Source organism: Amphibalanus amphitrite, unplaced genomic scaffold, assembly GCF_019059575.1.
Source record: "Amphibalanus amphitrite isolate SeventyFive unplaced genomic scaffold, NRLGWU_Aamphi_draft 000860F_arrow, whole genome shotgun sequence".
Taxonomy (NCBI): Eukaryota; Metazoa; Arthropoda; class Thecostraca; order Balanomorpha; family Balanidae; genus Amphibalanus; species Amphibalanus amphitrite.
The window spans coordinates 300,580-319,688 of record NW_024882354.1 but is presented as its reverse complement, the minus strand read 5'-3'; the positions used below and the strand labels follow the sequence as shown (position 1 = coordinate 319,688).

Here is a 19,109-nt window from a genome sequence, read left to right as displayed (position 1 = left end):
GTCTCCATGAAGATGAGGCCGTGCTCGCGCGCGAACGCCTCGCCCTCCTCGCGCTTCACGTCTCTCCGCGACTCCAGGTCGCTGGCGGAACACAGGGCAGAGGTCAGTCACGGGTCACAGTGACAGGTCACACACAGGTCAGGCCAGGGGCAGCCACGGGTCATGGGTTACGCCATGGAGAGAGATCACAGGTCACCGATGGGACACGCACAGGTGAGCATCTTCTGTAGAGCGCCGGGTCAACAGCGCTGCTTAGATCTGTACAACAAACATCACATAAAAACAACAATTGTAAACGTGCCAACAGAGGCCATTGACCTTCGATATAATGGTGGGGTACTCCGCAGGCAAGAAACAGCAACGTAAATATTCTCCAATTTCAATACAGACACTTCGCAAGCTTGCAAAATAAGATGTAGCGTACTGGAATATATATCGTCTACAGAGACCACCGTCAAAGATAAAAAGTACGAGGAACCCCCTAATTAGCTTTGGCGAAATCCCTCCACCGCCATCTCTCCGTGTCCTGTCCCTCCCCTCCCTCCAAGCCCGCCGGCCGCGGTCGGCGCACACACATGACACACCTCTTGTTGCCGATGAGCATGATGACCATGTTGGAGTTGGAGTGCTGCCGCGCGTCCTCCAGCCACGTGGTGAGGTGGTTGAACGTGTCGCGCCTAGTGATGTCGTACACGAGCAGCGCGCCGGCCGCGCCGCGGTAGTAGGAGCGCGTGATGGACCGGAACGCCTCCTGACCCGCCTGCGGGCCACGGGGGGAGGGGTCACCGGCCGGCCGACGGACGGGTGGGGGGGGGGGGGGCGATGAGATGGCGCATGTGTGTAATGTGAGCGATTGCATGGGAAGGTCATTCCAGCCAAACAGGAAAAAAGTGGATGATGATCGACTGGATGTATAGAAAAGAAGATTGTCAACTGAATATAGCAGACAGAAGTCGTGGAAGTAATTTTCTTCAAACGGAATCAGCTCAGCATGGGAATATGCGATATAAGGGCGAAAAAAAAAACAGCAGGCATATGTCAATCCGGAACTCCAACGTGTTCACGCTTGCCAAAACAGAAAAGCCACTAACTAGCTGGCTATTACAGTAGTTAGTCAATAGTTCTGCCCGTTATAACCGGACATCCCGGCCCATATGGATCAATAGGCAGCCCGTATCCGGTGCCGAGCCCTTACCGTGTCCCAGATCTGCAGTTTGACTTGTTTGCCATCGATGGTAATCATGCGGGCGCCGAACTCCACGCCTGCGACACACAGAGAGGCGGTCAGCGGTGTGGAACGGAAAGGAACGTGGATGGTTGGATGGTGAGACCAGCTTCCACGCCTTGGATTAAGTCACATGGACAGACCGTCGATATCATGGGTTGTTGAGTTTTGGGGCTGTCAATTCAGCTCATTATGATGCAGCTGGCTACAAGTGCCCTTGTAGAGATATTACATTTGCTGAGTTGTGATTCAACAAATTGAAATGAGTGACCAATGACTATTGGTCCATTGGTCAAGGTAAACATTAGCAGCAGCAGACGCTTACCAATGGTCAGGTCGTGTACAGGCTGAAATCTTTTGTCTGTGAACTGCAATAGGAGGCAGGATTTGCCCACACCTGTGAAACAGAAACAGTAGTGAATGAAAGAGCAGTCAAAATTAGCAGTCAGCTCAAATGACTGTTTCAGCAGTCATTTCAAATGACTGCTTCAGCAGTGATTTCAGCAGTCAATCAAAAATAAGTTTTATTCACTTCCTTACTAAAACTTGACATATTTTTCCCCAAGTCTTAATTGCTTTTACTAACATACTAGTACAAGATGATAACACCTTGATCTAGGGTAGTCTTCAGTATTGAAACTTGTAGCTCTTTTCCAATAGTATGTACACCTTCTTCATCTTTTACTAAATACCAAATGGGGATCATTGAAAAGTTTACACTAAGGTGACTAATTTTAACCCGCGCCCTGGTGTGGGTCTGAGCCACCTTCGCCCTGGTGGGGGGGGGCCAAATGACCCCCCCCCGTCTAACTCGAAAACGAAGAGGGCTAGGAAGACGCGGAAAAAAGCAAACGAAAGCCCATAACAAGTACGTTCGAAAGTATTTCGGTCATTTTTTCGCTAAGGTCAATATTGAGGTCGCTAGAGGTCATCATAGGTCAAATTTCAGTGTTTTCGGTGTTGCCGGACATATTCCGCTGTAGCTCGGAAACTAGAAGAGCTAGAGAGCCGCGGAAAAAAGCAATCGATAGCTCTTTTCAAGCTCTTTCGCCAAAGTTCGTCAGATTTGACCTCAGCTCAACGGTTTGGCCTACAGAGGTCATGCAAGGTCAACTTGGCAAATTTCGTTGAAAATGTTTTTAACTATAGCATGCATTCACGAGAAAATAGAGAAACGATTCATGCACCATCGTGCTTGGCTCGTCGAGACGCGTCGAATGATATATAGTTTGACCTCGAAAGGTCATTTTGAAAATTTGACCTCAGGTCAAGGTCATGACCTTACCGAAATAGGTCATGCTGCATATCATTCGATCCGCATTGACGAGACAAACACGATAAACGTCGAACGGAGTCTCTATCTCTATTCAATAACAAGTAAGTGCAGAAAAACCGCTGGTGACCTCTGGTGACCAGGGAGATGACCTAGCGTGACCTCAGCGAGGTCACAAGCAAATGGTTTCACATGGGCTGTGATTTGCTGACCCAAGACACTTCAATAACGAAATATAGGAACAATCACGCCCGATTTAGCTGAAAAACAACTACTTTTCGATTCTCCCATTGACTTATAATGGGGAGCAGCGATGACCTGACCTGACCTTAGGTCACATTTATAAAAAATCCGAGATAGCCATTTTGTAGAGCTGGGTGACATCTTCAAGTACTGTAAATTTTACATCAATCGGATAAAAGCTGTGCCTTTGAGAGAGCTTTGAACTTTTTTAGAGGTGGTGTCAGTTTTGGTGACCTTGTGACCTGACCTGACCTGACCCGAACCCCCCAAAAAAGGACATGATGTAAAAATGTTGAATAAACAGCTATACAAAGTTTCAGGGCGCTAACTCAAGTGGTTTCTGAGTTATCGCTGAAAAACCACAGGGGGGGGGCCAAAATGGCCCCCCCCCCCCACCAGGGCGAAGGTTAATTGGTAATTGACATTAATTACTTAGGAAATTATTTTGTAATGATTTGCAGAAATTTGCAACACAGGTCGCTGCATGGGGGGGGGGGGGGTACAAATGCAATCCATTGTGATGTAAAACAAACAAATTATGGAAAAATACATCAATAGTTTTTTGTGAGATTTAAGAGCCCTCAACGCAAAGAGGGTATAGATAGCTTCTATTGTAGGTATAGGCATTGTACATTCATTAGGGACCTACAGACATAAATATTCAATAGCACCATGTGATTTTTTTTTTAAATAGCACCTGTTGGTTGCAAATTATGTACAAATTGTTAAATTATTAGACATATATGTAACTATGGTCAGAGTACTGGAGGCAGTAAATACCAGCCAAAACAAACAAAAACACCCTACCAGTGTAGGACACCTAGGTACCTACAACCTTGAACCGCTGAGCTAATGACGCAACCAGAACACATTGTTTTAGGGATAAATTACACCTTGATGCTTATAGCAGCCAAATCATTGAGAAAATGGGTGCAATATGAACAAGAGCCACTTGTAAATGGGGACACCACCCTTCCGAGACTACGTTATAACTCAATGCTGAATCCATGCAAAAGAAAATGACCAATTCTCATCCATTGTGTTAACTAGGAATATTGCATTTTAAGTAAGTTGGATTCAGTAGACAGCCCCTCATGATGAAAACAGAGCACCATATGCAACAAATGGCCATTGGCATCCACGGACCAGTAGACATAAGCGGCGCATTCACGAACAAAACGATTAACTCTTACCTGTGTCGCCTATGATAATATACTTGAAAAGATATGCATAAGACATTCTTGGTTCTTTGTTTCACACCTTCCCTGAATTCAAACCTCAATAACTGCGAGGATTCTCACAAAGAAAACAAATAGGGAATGGCGCAGCAGCAGAGACTACGCAGCAAACGTCTCCGTGATACATCAACACAAAGCCTGAAACAGCTGATTGGCCCTGATGGAGGCTTCGAGATGAGGCTGCTATTTCAAAATTCGCCGATTCATTCCAAGTGTCACCTTGTTTTTCCCCGATCATTGTGAAAAATATGTCGTTTTAGTGACTAAGTAGACTAAGAGGATACAGAAAAAGACTTAAGCGTAATTTCTTGCCGATGTCTTTTGATTGCTTTTCGAAAAGACGGCAAGCAGGTACCTACAACTTGGCAACTGAAACGCGGAACCTACATAGAGTAGCATTTTCGAGGTTGATCAGGTAGATCACTGCCGTTGCCGAGCATCCGACAGGACAACATACAGCCAGCACATGAATGGATTATTTGTCATGACTTACACTGCTGTGGTGGTGAGGATGACAGATTGTATCATATGATATGGGGGTCAGTTCACCTCGCTATGGGTGCATCAAATAACGGCCCGATGCTAGTCTGGGAATCCGAAGTTGTTTTAAGAAAATATCATCAAAGACACTGTCGATATGGCGGGTTATATTTACACAAACACACTTTGCATAGAGCATTACGGCGCACATAAATATATGATCTGCAATATACACAAACAATGAAGGACCCATCTTCCCCGACGGCCGGTACACACTTGGCAGCACGAGACATGGCAGAGAGCGACTCGGACCGGTCCGCTGCGAAAAACGACCGGCGCCCGCCGCACAGCAGCACAATTTCTCAGAGTGCCACACTCCGCCTACAGCGACCCACAAGGCGTTCATAAATCGAAAGCTCCAGAACCTTCCACTGTTCAGTTTCTTTCACCGCATTACAACCAATCCAAGAATTAAGAAACATTCCATCACAGATGATTTTCCCGTTCGAAATCCTGCAGTTTTTCACGTGCGAAGTCCGACCAGGCGCTGCGGGCTGGTGCGGCGGCTGAGTTTCGGCTGTCGTTAGTCGCTGGCCGGCTAGCAGTCCTCGAGTCGCGGCAGTTCGGGCTCGCGCAGCAGGTCGGCGCAGTGCGGCGAGGAGCGGCGCACGAACAGCGTCACGCCCGAGCGGTACCAGGCCGGGATGGTGACGTGCGCGGCCAGCGCGCGCCGCACGCCCGGCGGCGGCGGGTCGGACGCCTCGCGGAGCACGTTCACCACCTGGCCTGCCGGACACCGGAGCGGGCACACGGACGGTCAGACGAGGTGGCCGCGAGGGGCGGGGAGATGGACACGTCAGCAACATACTATGACCAAGATGCTTGGGTTTTTAGGTCTCCCGAAGTGCCCAAGGTCATCGACACCCAGGACCAGCAAGAATATATCGGGATAAGAGAGAAGGTTGAACAGAGGATGACGCAACTGGCTGGGGAAACACTACAAGAACCCGAAGCCCGCTACTCCCACGCTCCGTACCTAGCACGTTCATGTTGCTCCAGCGCGGGTCCTCGGCCGTCATGAGCGGCTGTAGCGAGCAGCCGTGCCGCCATCGAGCGGTGACGTCCTCACTGCGGACCAGCAGCACCGAGTCGCTCGAGAGCTGCTCACCGAGCAGGGAGGCCGACACGCACTCCAGCGGGTTGGTCAGGTACACTCCCTGGAGAGAGGCAGGGGGGTCAGAGGTCAGGTACACACCCTGGAAAGGGGGGGGGGGGGTCAGAGGTCAGGTACACACCCTGGTGGAGAGGCGGGGGTCAGGTACACACAGATTCAGATGCTCACCCACACAGTTGCCCAGGGAGAGAAAAGACGTGTGTACACCGAGAACGACAGAAGGATCTTACACGGGTTATACATAAATCCTAAAAACATAGATCAAAAGGATGTAAAAGTGAACGGTTGCAGATATCCAATGTGATGCGTGGTTAGGAAGACGTCAAAACTAAAAAAGCAATGTGATTAAGAATACAGTAAAGATCAAATAGATTAGGAGCCTGAGTAAATAGTTGAACGCTATTTCTACGCGCGCTCGAGACATCTCAAGCCACACCCAGGCCGACTGGTGTCACGGGCAGCCGACCCTGCCCCGTTCCGGCACGATACCGCCTGTTCTCCTAGTCAGAGCCATAAACCTCCCAGCCGCCCCCCCCCCCCCCGTCACGGTGAGGGGAGGGAGGGGCGCCCGTGCCGCACACCAATCGGCAGTACGGAGCACCGCGGCCCGCGCCCTCCGACTGGCGTCGATAGGGGATACGCACAGGTGCGCGGCAATCTACCGCACACGCCGTGAGGGCGATAAGTGGGCGGGAAAAGCACATATCGAGCTACCTACCCCAGACAGAATTGTGAATGGTACAGAGAACGCTCAGATCACGCTCAGAATGGATGAACATGGGGGAAGGACCATTTTTTATTTCTATAGATAGAAAGAATCATGTTGTGTATGCCAACACAAAGGTACAATTAATTTACGGACACGATAATTTCCTCACTGTCCCTCACGTCCAAGCAGAGGTCAACATTCCACAATTACTACAGTACGTAGATGATATTGAACCTGGGTTCTACCTGGGACGTTCGTGTTTCACCGATCTTGGCGAGATCGGTGAAGACTCCCCCTATCCAACTGGCTTGAGGATCAACTTCTCTGTTTGTTCATTAGGGTTTACGGGCGCGGAGGATCAACTTCTCGTCGTTCCAAACAACCTGAGGCCGACACCCGGCGTCCCCCAGCGTTAGCGACTGACCTAGGGTTGCATCTCTACTGACTTGTACTGACATGGAGTCCGACTGCCCGACTGACCCAGGATCATCTCCCCAGCGCCCCCCAACTGACCTGCGGCCCGACTCCGAAGGCCATCTGGTGATGCCAGGCGTCTGGCACGGTCTGTTGCGGCGGCACGCCCCGCTGGAGGTTCAGCGTGGCCACCGGCACGGCGCCCCGGCGCAGCCAGCCGGCCAGCCAGCGCACCAGCTGGAAACTGCGCCGCGGGTACATGCAGAAAAACCGGCCGCACACCTGGAGACAGGGCGGGGGGAAGGGGGAGGGGGTCAGGGAAGTGTAGAGAATAAAGTGATGATAATGATGACGCTTATTGATTAAAATAGTGTCTGAAAACTTGGTGAAAAAAAAAACTATTTGACGTTCAATGCTAACGCCACGGCTATTTCACACTGAAGCTACGCCAGCCCAAGGGAAAAGCGGACATAAATAGGCGTATAATTAACTCAATCGCTCTTCTTAGCTTGTCGCTGCTCATATCATATTAGCCATGTCTCCATGTCCATGTCTGCCATCCATGTCTGCCCCGGGTCTCCCTGTGCCACTACCCGCCCCGTCCCATCCCTGCCCGGGTCTCCCTGTCGCTGTCCGGGTCCACGGCACAGACGCCAGGTGTGCCACGGGAGGGGGGAGGGGGGGGGGCAGCTGTGTCAAACAGGACCCCGACCGACCGAGGAGTGTCGTACACACACCTGCCCAGACAGGCCGACACCGGGACGGCCATGTGTGGCCTGTCAGAGCCGCGTGCGGCCGGGACGTGTACAGACTTTATCACGCAGGTCTGCAACCGCTGCTACACGGAAAGAACACCTGTGCTCCCACACGTGCACGAGATGCAAGGGAATTTGCTAATTATAGTTTCTAAGAAGCAAACCGAAACGGGAAGAAGTCTTGTCTTATCTTGGTTCGTTAGGATTAGCATATGATACCACTGTGAAATACCACACCGAACAGCTTCGGTTCCTAAACAAAAACAAAGGGCACAACGGAACTGACGGCATTATCCTGGGTTCGTACGAACCTCTGCAGTGACTCGGCTACCAAATACCTCAGTCCTACATACACTAATCCCCGGAAGCGCGATTTGCGGAGCTCCGGAGCCCGACCGATCAAAGTCCGTCCCACGTCAGGCCGAGCACGATACCGCTGATCCAACACCAAACAGACCGCCTTCCCGGTACTGGGAGCGTCTCGGCCCGATCCAGGAACGGAGCACGACACAGCGGGTGATCGAACTGCTGCGACTGTGCGACTGTTACTAGTCAGTCAGTCCCAGAGGAGGTCATCTGATCAGTCAATGCTTCGGAAACTCTGGATGACTGAGTCATTACATATATCGGGTAGCAGGTTCATACCCCCCTTACACACGTCACGGCTAACCCCCCCCCCCCCCTACCAACCCACACACACATGGCGTGTCGGAGGGATCCCAGTGCTACACAGCGGCCCGTGTACAGACGCGCGCGTCATCTAGTGAGAAGGGATGTAATTCAGGCTTCCTGAAGGTGCCGTATTCCTGGTAAGTGCGGGTCGAGGACTTCTACCGACAGCCTCTTAACATCCAAACGTCAGTTAGACGCCGCCGGATCAGGGAGCTTCAAGTTCAAGTAATCTACAGCGGTCGGCTACACCACAGGACAACACAATTTCTTGCTCTTCTGTCCTGGCTTTGTTGAGCCCTGATCCATCTCGACCTTACACTCGCTCCTGCCTTTCCCTCGCCTGTTGTTCTCTTACACCGCTAACCCTCCCTCTCCCAGCCTCTCACCTCGCCGCCACTGAGCGTCTCGACGCCCTCGATGAGCTGCGTGTGTGTACAGCCGGCCTCGGACCGGGAGAACAGGTAGTCGGCCAGCGGCGCGGACTCGCGGCGCAGCCGGGTGCTGACGGCCGCCGCTGCTGCCGCCGGGTCCGGCTGGTAGCCGAGCGCCAGCTGAAGAATGGCCACAGAGGGAGGGTTAGCGGTCGACGGGGCGGACACGGGAGGATGGACAGATTGGGGACAGCGTGGTAATCGATGGTCAAAATACGCTAATGGTTCTGAGGTGTTGTTTCTTAGGTAATTAGTGTTTGCTTACTTTATGTTTTTCGCGTCCACACCATCCTTCATAACACAATAACTTATTAGAACTTAACCACCATACTGACACTACAAAGGTGATATATGTGGCTGTAATCGAATATCAAGCTCGTCACATGAACGTAACAATAAGAACAGCGGTCATTTCCACGAAGATCCATGTGCTACCACTAAAATCGGTCGGCACCACCGGGAACGACACAGGAAGGACAGACGGACGGTCCGTCCCAGATAATTGCCCGAGTGTTATAGCCGGACCGATCGAAACGCCGCCATAACCGGCGAGTAAATTCTGCAGCGTGACACTGACGGTGGCCGGCTGTGGCGTACAAAATGCAGGACTGGAGTCGGTGGTGGCGGCTGCTCCCATTTGGCCGGGTGCCAGCTCGGGGCGGCGCGGGACCTCTCGCCGGGCCCCAGACGGGGCGGTGGGGGCGCTGGACGGTCCCGTCACTTACCAACACGTTGATGACGGCAGTGGCGCCGCAGGCGGACCGGGCGATCTGCGTCACCTGCCGCGTGAAGGCCTCCATTTCGGTCCAGATCATCACCTTCTCAGAGAGATCACAGCCATTCTAGCGGAGAGGGGACAGGGCACACTGTCAGACATGGTCAGAGATCACAGCCATTCTGACGGACAGGGGACAGATCAAACTGTCAGATCATCACCTTCTCAGAGAGATCACAGCCATTCTGACGGATAGGGGACAGATCAAACTGTCAGATCAGATCATCACATTCTCAGAGAGATCACAGCCATTCTGATAGAGGTGTAGATACCAGGGTACCAGGAGATAGAGGTACCAGGCCAGATTATTGCTCCAGAGTCCACAATTAAATTAGGAAGGAAACATGACAACCAACAGTCACAGCAGATATCACCTTCCAGAGGGCTGGATTCAAGCAAAATTGTCACGGACTGTAAGGCAGTGGACTGCAGACACGTCAATAATTTACAAAAAAAAAATCATCCAGCAAAAGCGATGCACGAAAGAGGCGGACAAGGCCATATGGCTCGATGTCAAGACTTTTCACACGATGCAGAGCCACGAAAGCACGATATAAGGATATGACATAGAAATAGCTGCAAACCACGATAACACAATGGGCCCTTTCTCAGGAACAGTGATCATTACCAAGCTAGTTCGACATGCAACGGAAACCATTCATTTCTACGATCGTAACAACAAATGTGTAGCCTGGAAGCACAAACACATCGTCATGTCTCCCACCAAGACCTGTCAGTCACACAAGAGCATTTGAAGTCAATGCATTCCTCTCAGCAGCTCTCAAGCAGTGAGCGCATCTCTCACCTCAAACAGTCCCGAGTCGGCAGCGTTGGCGGCGCCTTTGCGCGCCATGAAGGCCTTTTCTGGCGCGCCGTGACAGCCGTCGTGCTGCAGGTTGGGGTCGCCGGCGCCTCCCCCGCCGGGGATGTTGAACACCGAGTTCTCTCGGCGCCGGAGTCGATCGTGACAGCCGCCCGGCTGGCGGTCGCTCAGGTCGTTGCTGCAGCAGTGCCGGTACTTGTCCGAGCCGCCGTCCACGGCACTGTGCTCGCTGCGACTGTGAGGGAGTCGCGGGGACAGCTCGGCAGCCGCCGGAGGGGCCGCCGGGGCGCTGCTCGAGCTGAGGTTGTAGCGCACCAGGCGCCGGTTGGTGACTTTGTGCTCGGCGGGCCGGCGGCCAGGCCGCGCCTCGGCCGCGTTGCTATCCGGGCTGCCGGTGTCACTGTACCGCAGGTTGTCGTCCGAGTTGGATCCGGCCGCCGACAGCCGGTTGAATTTGACGTTCTCGGCGGGCGCCGCGGCCGCCGTCGCGCCCGGCGAGCTCGCTCGGGAGCTGGGCGGCGAGGGGGACGGCGTGCGCGACCCGGAGCTCTGGGAAGACCGGCTGCTACCCGCCGGAGACGGCGGAGACGGCGACGGAGACGACGGCACCTCCAGCGGCGCCTCGTCGGCGACCAGCGGCGGCGGGGGAGGGTGCTGCGGCGGGGGCGGCGGCGGGGACGGCGACTCGAGCGGCGGCGGCCCGTTGGCCAGGGGCGGCGGCGAGCTGCCCTCCTCCGCCGTCCAGCCGGCCGCCGCCGGCACCTCCAGCTCATCCTCGCTCGTATCGAACGCACTAGGGTCAAAGTCCATCTCGAGAAAGTCCAGGTCGGGCGAGACGCGCCCGCCGGCCGGCGGCGGCGGCGGCGCCGGCGGCCGGTGGTGGTTGCGGTTCACGTCTGCCGGCCGGTCGCCCTTGTACGTGTACACACACTCGTCAAGCGCGCAGTCGGACTCGCTGGCGCTGTGACTGAGCAGCAGGCGCGGGTCGGGACGGCCGTTGACGCGCCGCGCCGCGGCCGGCGACGGCGGCTCGTCGTCGCTCTCCTCGGTGGGCGGAGGCGGCCGCGGCCTGGAGGGCTGCTTGGGCCGCGCGCCGCCGCCGCCGCCCGCGGGGGATGGGGTCGGACGGCCGCCGACGGCGCCGTTGACGCGCCCGTTCTGCTCGCCACTGCCGCCACCCTGGTTGACGTCATCCTCCATCAGCCAACCTGAAATGGAACATGACAATTTCTTTTCATTTGCACTTGAAGTTTACTCATGGGAGATAATTATCTCAAAATTGTTTTGCATTTACATTGCTTTGTTTCACATTTTTCACTCATTTCTAATGCAAATACTACAAGATATCTTTGTCCCAAATGCTCCTGTCACACCAATCATTGTATTAGCATCTCAACTAAGAGTAGCAAGAGCATGGATGAGTAATGAAACAAGATTCATTCAATAACCAAATATTTGAAACTGTGACTTAACACAAGTCCCCACATTAATCCTATGCTAAGAAAAAGACTGAACACAATAAATCAGAATCAAAAGTGGAGCTCAAACTGAGCCCTGAGGCTAAACTAAAATTGCAATTATATTGAAAGCCCAGCCTGGCATTGATAATTGACCTCTGTCCTCTATCATGTCTCAAAGATTCAGTTCTCATTCTTATTTGCTGAGGTTTAAGGAGCGCTAAGGGGCTGCCAAAATGAAAACAAGGAAACAACGCATAACTACTCAATTGAATTTGAATTAGAGCTCATGATCAATTTTAAGTTTACCTTTTTGAATTAATATCAAATCAACTTATTTTGATGCACAAACCAATGCTCTAATAAATTACACTTGAATTCAATAAATTCTGTATAATTTTCCCAGGCATATTTTACATTTCTAATTATTTCTTTTTGGTTTGTTTCACCATTCCAGTTGGGGGAGGTTTGGTCAATGGTTGTCATTTTTAGCACATGCCATTTTTGGCAACCATGTGCTAAAAATGACAACGCTATCAGCTATTTTTAGCAACGATGAAGCCGATTTCACTCCTCAGCGAGGAAATCACGATTTTGGAAATACAAGCACTGATTTTGGAAAAGAAGTGCTGCCACCTGGTGCAAGAAGAAGAAACCAGCTTTAATATGGCCGTTGTTTGTATGGTAGTCCAACGTTGAAGTATACCCTTTTTTGTGGCCCGAAGTTGGAACTTTAAATTGAAGCATCCGAAAATGATCGATATTGATCGAAATCATGATGTTGATGAAAAAAATAATATGTTAAGTTGAGAGAGGAGGCCATTTTATCCAGATGCGGTGGTTTACTTCTTGAAATTATTTTTGCTTACGACGACTGCCATGTAATGAGGGATAATTAGCAGCCGTCATTAGCAAAAATAATTTCAAGAAGTAAACTACTGCATCTGGATAAAATGGCCTCCTCTCTCAACTTAAAATATTATTTTTTCATCAACATCATGTTTTCGATCAATATCGATCATTTTCGGATGCTTCAATTTTAAGTTCCAACTTCAGGCCACAAAACAAACTACCATACAAATAACAGGCATATTAAAGCTGGATTCTTCGTCTTGCACCAGGTGGCAGCACTTCTTTTCCAAAATCAGTGTTTATCTTTCCAAAATCTTCATTTCCTCGCTGAGGAGTGAAATCGGCCTCATCGTTGTCAAAAATAGCAGAATCGTTGTCATTTTTAGCACGTGTGACAAAAATAGCACGTGCTAAAAATGACAACGATTGACCAAACCTCCCCCGACTGATTCTCATTCTACGAGCTGGCATTGGCGTTCTGTGCTACACCTCAAACTATGTAAAGTAAAATGTTTTAGTTATGAGGTTACATAGCTTCAGTATGAGCCTTCAATTTTTATTCATGTGTTTTATTGTTTGGCCTCCAATTTGTATTTCTAAGTAAGGCTAAGCTCTGAATAAATCTCAATCCTGATCCTGATGCTTGAAAACACAACACCATCACCCACCTCACTGCATCCTTTGAGAAATCAAAATCACAGTTCCTAGGGCACAAAAACAAACAAATTTTACAGAAGCATACGAAAATAGACACAGAAAATTTGTTTTTATTCTTGCTTTTATTATAGAAAACAAATATATTCATGAGTGTTTCCCTCACAAGGCGCACATTAGCCCCGCGTTCGATGTCTCTCGGACGGCGAAGATTCTACGCCGTCCGGCCAATCACGTTTCATAACCGCAGCCGAGCCCCCGCTGACCTTGGACGGGATTGGCTGGACGGCAAAGAATTTTTGTCGTCCGGGAGACATCGAACGCTGCCTAGAATTCTGGCGCGGTTTGCGCGCCGTTTTGCACACTATGGAAGATGGACGCCGCAGCTATATTATTTGTGGGCCCTAACTGTGTTATCAGCTCTCACGACCAAATGTGAACGGCGGAAGCCTGAAGCTCAGGTTCTGCGACACCTGAGCGAGCGTCATTTCAGCGAACGACATTTGAGCGAAGCCTTTTCAGCGATTATCAATTTAAGCGATTGACTTTTTCAGCAATTGTCAAGTCGGCGAATTCAATCACAGCGATTATCAACTTAAGCGAGGACCAGAATCAGCGAAACCAGATTGAGCGAATATATGGAGGTCGATGGGGGACCAATTGAGCGAACACAGTTACAGCGAAACCGAACGCGACGGAAGTCAATCATTTGCTACTTTTCGGGAATTCTTGCCCTTGGAATACCCGCTTGGGATGTGTCATGCTTCAAGCTGCGCGCGGCAAATTAAAAAATTGCTTTAAGCTTGGAAACCACAAAAATATCTGGCCTCATTCTGCAACTTTGCTCTGGAAATGTGGAACGTGAGATATAGGGCGATGGAAGGAATGCCAAGGACCAATAATAAACTCGAGGGATGGCACAGGGGGATCCAGTCTATGTTTCAGGGACCTCACTAAAATATTTGGAAATTCGTACGTTGCTTGGGGCAAGAACAAATTTTACAACATGGGGAACTGATCCAAATTCAAGCGGGGGAATTTCGCGAAAAACAGCACAAGCAATATGAATCTCTGAACAAACGTTTGGTCATCATTATTGGCAAACAGCAGGTGGTGAAATCGAACCACTGGATTTTTTTTTTAGAAATGTGGCATTAAATTTGGAGCTTAATGTCTGAACTTTGAACGTGACATCCGCCATCCAGTTCCGGATAACCATGAAAAATTCCGGAAACATGCGTTGTACGATCGCTCGCAAAAGAAAAAAGAAAAAAATACGCCGTTACGGGACGATGAAGTGTTTCGCTCAAATGACAGTCGCTCAAACTGTAGTCGACAAAAAAGATGTCGCTGAAACATAGCTTTCGCTTAAATTGATAATCGCTATATTTGATAATCGCTCAATTTGATATTCGCTAAGTTGCCAGTCGCTGAAAATGGCTCGCTCAAATGACGTTCGCTCAAATGACACTCGGTAAAGTCGCTCGCACCGTGAAGCTCAATCTCGTGATTGAAAGACATTTTAAGAGTTCTGAAATGTAAAACATGAAAAGGAGCAATTATTGGAAACTCTGGTTAAGTCTCTTCTCCCTAGCACCGATCTTCCTCCCACCCATATGGCGATTCTCTTTCTTGCTGCTGGTCCGCCCCAAGATTGGACGGTTTGAAGATTATTCGGTTTGTAATTTATTGATCCTGTGAGTAAGTACTTATGCGGGTTAATATAATATATACACACACGACTTATGCACAGTAGTATCTGGGCACAATGCTATACATCTGCTTCGAAAAGTCGTCTTCCCGACAGTACGACAGCGGGCTCTGACAATTGAGTTGAGCGCTGCCACCGCGCGGTATCCTGGTGCCTATCTCAGCAGCCTCCATACGCCAGCCAGGACAGTCGCCCATGCCCGAAGTTATCCATCGCCGTACACGATGCCGTCGATCCAGTCGATGTAGTGCGACACGCGCGTATAGAGCCCCGGCTTTCCGGGCGCGGCGCAGCCCTCCCCGGCGGCCACGACGCCGACCAGCCGCGGCCCGTCGTCAGTCTCGACGCGCAGCGGTCCGCCCGAGTCGCCCTGGCAGGCGTCGTGGCCGGACTCGCCGCCGCCCGCGCACAGCACCCCGTCCGTGATCCCCTGGGGCAGCTGGAGCGTGGTGCGGCCGCCGGTCAGGTTTGTCAGACATTCGGCGGCCGAGACGATCGGCAGCGGCGCCTCCAGCAGCACGTCGCCGACTTTACCGCCTGTCGGAGAGAGGAGAGGGGTAAGACGCTGAGATAAGAGGCTGGGAGGGGCATGAGAATAGCGAATTATTATCGGCAGAGCGTCAAGTACCTGACTGAAATCTGACTAAAAATCAACTCCTCTACATTCAATGAAAAAGACAGCCGCACCAGACACCACGTGTCGTCGACCCGCTGCGCCGCCCCATTACGTCCGTCCCGTACCGAACTCCTTTGCGCCGATTCCTGCCACGTGCGCGTCGGTGCCGGGCCGGTCCTGGTGGGGCGCCGCCAGGCAGTAGGGGCGCACAGTGGGTGTGAATGTGACCGGCCGGCCGAGTCGGATCAGCGCCAGGTCATGGTACACCACCGGGTACCGGTACAGCGGGTGCGTGGTGATCTGACGAGACACGGGGCCGGTAAGGGGGGGGGGGTACGGGAGCTGGACATGAGTCGGCCGCGAAAGAAAGACGTATGCACAGAGAAAATACCGCAATACTCGTAAACGTAAGAGAAACGTGCACACGTGCTGGGAACATAAAGCACATCCTCCAGTCCGAGTCCCAACTCCCAAGTATGCATCTTATCCCCAATGTTCTGACACTACATATACCGGCCGAGGGGCTGACCGTTCCGCGCACCTTTTCCACGGGGTAGTCGACGGGCTTTGTGGGCGTGCCGTCCTCCGTGGGCGCGAACCCGCCCAGCCGGACCACGTTCACAGGCCGCTCCTCGGTGATACAGTGGGCCGCCGTCAGCATGTAGCGCTCCGAGATGAGAGTGGCCCCACAGAAAAACCCCGGCGCCTGCCGCCGCCGGCGTACCGAGCGCCGGCGCCGGGAGTCGGCCGAGTCTCGGCGGCACACTGAGGACGGAAGCAGTCAGAGCTAAGAAACGGACATCTGGGAACGGCAACGGATATTTGGGAAAGAAAACGGGCAGCTAAGTAAGACAATGGTATCGAGTAAGCTGATAAGCAACGGTATCTGAGCACGGTAACGAGCAGCTAAGAACGAAGACGAATAGCTGAGAACGGCATTAAAGTTCTGAGAACTATGATAGACATAAGAACGATAACGGACAGCTGATAACGAAAACACACAGCTGAGAACGGTGATGGGATTGCTTATTTATGGACGCGTCATGAACTTCTCCCCAATATAATGACCGTTTCCGCCAAGTCACATACATTAGAGGGTTTCTTCATCTACTTGTTCCTGTCCCACAATCCCAGGTAGTGTCCAATGCCCCCATCACCCTGCTAACTACGTCATCGATATAACTGCCCCACCATCAGTCACTGCTCACCAAAGGGCGGTCGGAGCAGGGTGCGCCGGCCCTGTGCCGGCTGGCGGCCGGTCCCGGTGCCCTGACCACCCCTCTCCGGCTGCGGACGCTCCGGCCCGACCGCCTGCTCCGGGAAGACGATAGCGCCGGCTCCCACTGTACGGCGGGTGAGCGGCTGCGGGGGCCGGCGGTCCGCCCCCGGCCGGGGAAAGGTGACAGAACTGACCGCTCCCTCCGACCGTCGGCAGCAGATCCAGCCGCCGCTGCACAGTCCGGAGACGTACAGGGAGCAGGAGCCGGGCGGCCGGCACTGGCCGCCGCCGGCGAACCCGCGCCGGCCGCAGCCCGCGTCCCTCTGGGCTGGGGGAAGGATGGGGGGTCAGCAGTGGGGCAGAACAGCAGGACGGTGGTAAGTGCATTAGCGAGACAATCACTGGTGGAATAGGATCAACACTTCAACTGTCGGGAATGCTTCTTGAAAATCTTACACTGAACATAGGTTGATCGATCATGTAACCGAAGCCCTCCGGTAGCACAAATCGCTTCCCTTCACCGTCCCACCTCCCAAACTTCAGCACTCACCGAAAGTCCGCGCCACCGAACTCGCGAGCACGAGACAGCACAATATCCTCCTCAGTCCGACCGCCATCTCAGCTTCTCTGCCACCAGGTAGTCGCTACTGACCAGTGACCAGACAGTCCCGACAGTCGTTAACAGCTGTCACCAATCCTCACCAGCGGTTTACATAGCCGTGTCACCAGCCATCACACTCTGGCCGCCCCACTCAGTCGCGGCAGCGGCCCAGGCGCCGCAGCTCGCTCCCATTCCAGGGTACACTGAATGCAATGAGACGGTCAAGGCGGCGGCAGCGGCACACGCATTTACATATGCAGTAGAGGTGTTGTGGGCCCCACTAGTCAGCATGAGAGCTGAGGGGCGGAACATGGAAATACCAGACAGAGGTGGGCATCGCTACCGAAATTTGGAAACCGCTACCGCTACCTTCCGCAACCTAAGGTACCCAAAGCGCAATCGCAACTCCGAAACTATTTTGCAGATCGTAAAACCGCAACTCGCAACTCCGCAACTCCGCAACTCCGCTACCAACCTCTATTAGGTTCCTATGTTTTATCAGTTTTAGTCCTGAAGTGCAGTGTTATGTCTGACAGGTAGTACCTTTGGTTGACCTCTGTTGGTGACCTGACTGTTGGTGACCTTTGATGACGTCACGTGACCTATAATGCTCAATGCGCAAGTCATTGCGACACCAGTCGACGTAAATGACATGCCAGTGCTACTCTTTGCATGTTTTAATTGTTTGGGATCATTTTGCCGCAAATCCGGACGAGTCGTATTTTCTCCCATTGACTTATAATGGAGAGGTCACACAGTTGACCTTACCTTAAGTCACAAATATAAAAAAAATATGAGACAATACACTTTGTACCTATATCTTGTTACCCTTGTCATATGCAGACAGTTTCAAAGTGATCGGTCAATAGGTGTATCTATATTGCTATATTGCCCTGTATTGCTAGGGCGGGTGTTTAATTTTTTCGGAGATTGGGTCCCTTGACTTGACCTGGTGACCTGACCTGAGGTGACCTGGGTCTGACATGTTGATACAATGTGTAGAAAGGATGTGTTAATAGCAGTGTCGAAAACAGCCGCGTTGCCGCCGCCTTTTTTATATATTTGCGGAAAACCTTACGGAGGGGTGTCCAAACACCCCCCCCCCCGCCCCCGGCCCCGTGCTGGCGACCATAAAATTTGACTTAACCCTCGCTGTGTGCGGTGTTTTACAGCGTCTAACGTGTACGTCGGTTGGACCCCCTCCCCCCCTGCCGTTCGGCCCCTGATCGAGCTAGAGCTTCGCGGGGAAAAAACGAGCGTGTTGCCCGTGACGAGAGGAAGCCGATGATACCCAATTTTAAGGTCATAGGTCATTGGTTGACCTTCCAGGTCAGGTCAATGACCCAAAAGTCGGGAAAATCGGACCTGCTAGAACTTCGTAAAGTGAAGCTTTTATGCTTTTTTTTTGGGGGGGGGGGGGGGCGCTGATAACAAATTTCATGTTGGTTTTGATCAAAGAGGACGTCTTCATGCATTTGGGCCTGGTCGGGTCAGGTCAGGTCAGGTCAACCAGTAGGCGTCCTACCGCCTATCCAGTGTCAACCACCACTGAAAGCCTCGTAACATGTTACTAAGGCACTAAAACTACTTCGTAAATGTTCAAACGGTCATTAAATTCGAAATCAGCTTCAAAAACTAGCCTGGAAACACGTGCAGTGTGCAGTGGAGTGCAAAGAGTACAGTGGCGCCCCCACCAGCGGTGGCGGCCCCGGTAGCGGTTGCGCTTTAGAATTTTTCGCTTCCGCAACTCGCAACTTCGCAACTTTTTTGGGCTCGGTAGCCGATCC

General features: G+C 51.9%; 3 protein-coding genes across 3 annotated transcripts; all 3 read right to left on the bottom strand.

Moving 5' to 3' along the window:
• Window positions 1-5: 5 nt before the first annotated feature.
• LOC122367259 (ras-related protein Rab-2A) lies at window positions 6-4,097 on the bottom strand (the record flags this gene model as incomplete). The annotated part of the gene is made up of 5 exons (XM_043340208.1): window positions 3,935-4,097; window positions 1,551-1,622; window positions 1,196-1,263; window positions 585-760; window positions 6-81 (listed from the first exon to the last, which is right to left on the bottom strand). Coding segments are annotated over exons 1-5 (438 nt in total), but the record flags the coding sequence as incomplete, so codon positions are not given.
• A 514-nt stretch (window positions 4,098-4,611) lies between these two features.
• Window positions 4,612-13,361, bottom strand: LOC122367258 (neuronal tyrosine-phosphorylated phosphoinositide-3-kinase adapter 1-like). Its single transcript, XM_043340207.1, has 7 exons — window positions 13,190-13,361; window positions 10,195-11,420; window positions 9,340-9,456; window positions 8,570-8,734; window positions 6,856-7,038; window positions 5,496-5,676; window positions 4,612-5,245 (listed from the first exon to the last, which is right to left on the bottom strand). The coding sequence occupies exons 2-7, from the start codon at window positions 11,410-11,412 to the stop codon at window positions 5,058-5,060; spliced, it is 2,052 nt and encodes a 683-aa protein (XP_043196142.1). The 5' UTR covers window positions 11,413-11,420; window positions 13,190-13,361; the 3' UTR covers window positions 4,612-5,057.
• A 1,315-nt stretch (window positions 13,362-14,676) lies between these two features.
• On the bottom strand, window positions 14,677-17,528 carry LOC122367270 (trypsin-1-like). The gene is made up of 5 exons (XM_043340224.1): window positions 17,272-17,528; window positions 16,711-17,049; window positions 16,044-16,267; window positions 15,628-15,802; window positions 14,677-15,423 (listed from the first exon to the last, which is right to left on the bottom strand). Exons 1-5 carry the CDS (start codon window positions 17,336-17,338, stop codon window positions 15,092-15,094), a joined length of 1,137 nt encoding a protein of 378 aa, XP_043196159.1. The 5' UTR covers window positions 17,339-17,528; the 3' UTR covers window positions 14,677-15,091.
• Window positions 17,529-19,109: the final 1,581 nt, after the last annotated feature.

Coding starts and splice junctions, on each gene's coding strand:
- LOC122367258 (XM_043340207.1), bottom strand. CDS start 11,412: ATGGAGGATGACGTCAACCAGGGTGGCGGCAGTGGCGAGCAGAACGGG. Junction 7,039..8,569: donor AGACGCTCAGTGGCGGCGAG/GTGAGAGGCTGG, acceptor CCCTGTCTCCAG/GTGTGCGGCCGGTTTTTCTG. Junction 5,246..5,495: donor GAGCAACATGAACGTGCTAG/GTACGGAGCGTG, acceptor GGTGTCCGGCAG/GCCAGGTGGTGAACGTGCTC.
- LOC122367270 (XM_043340224.1), bottom strand. CDS start 17,338: ATGGCGGTCGGACTGAGGAGGATATTGTGCTGTCTCGTGCTCGCGAGT. Junction 17,050..17,271: donor TTCGGTGGCGCGGACTTTCG/GTGAGTGCTGAA, acceptor TCCTTCCCCCAG/CCCAGAGGGACGCGGGCTGC. Junction 15,424..15,627: donor AATCGGCGCAAAGGAGTTCG/GTACGGGACGGA, acceptor TCTCTCCGACAG/GCGGTAAAGTCGGCGACGTG.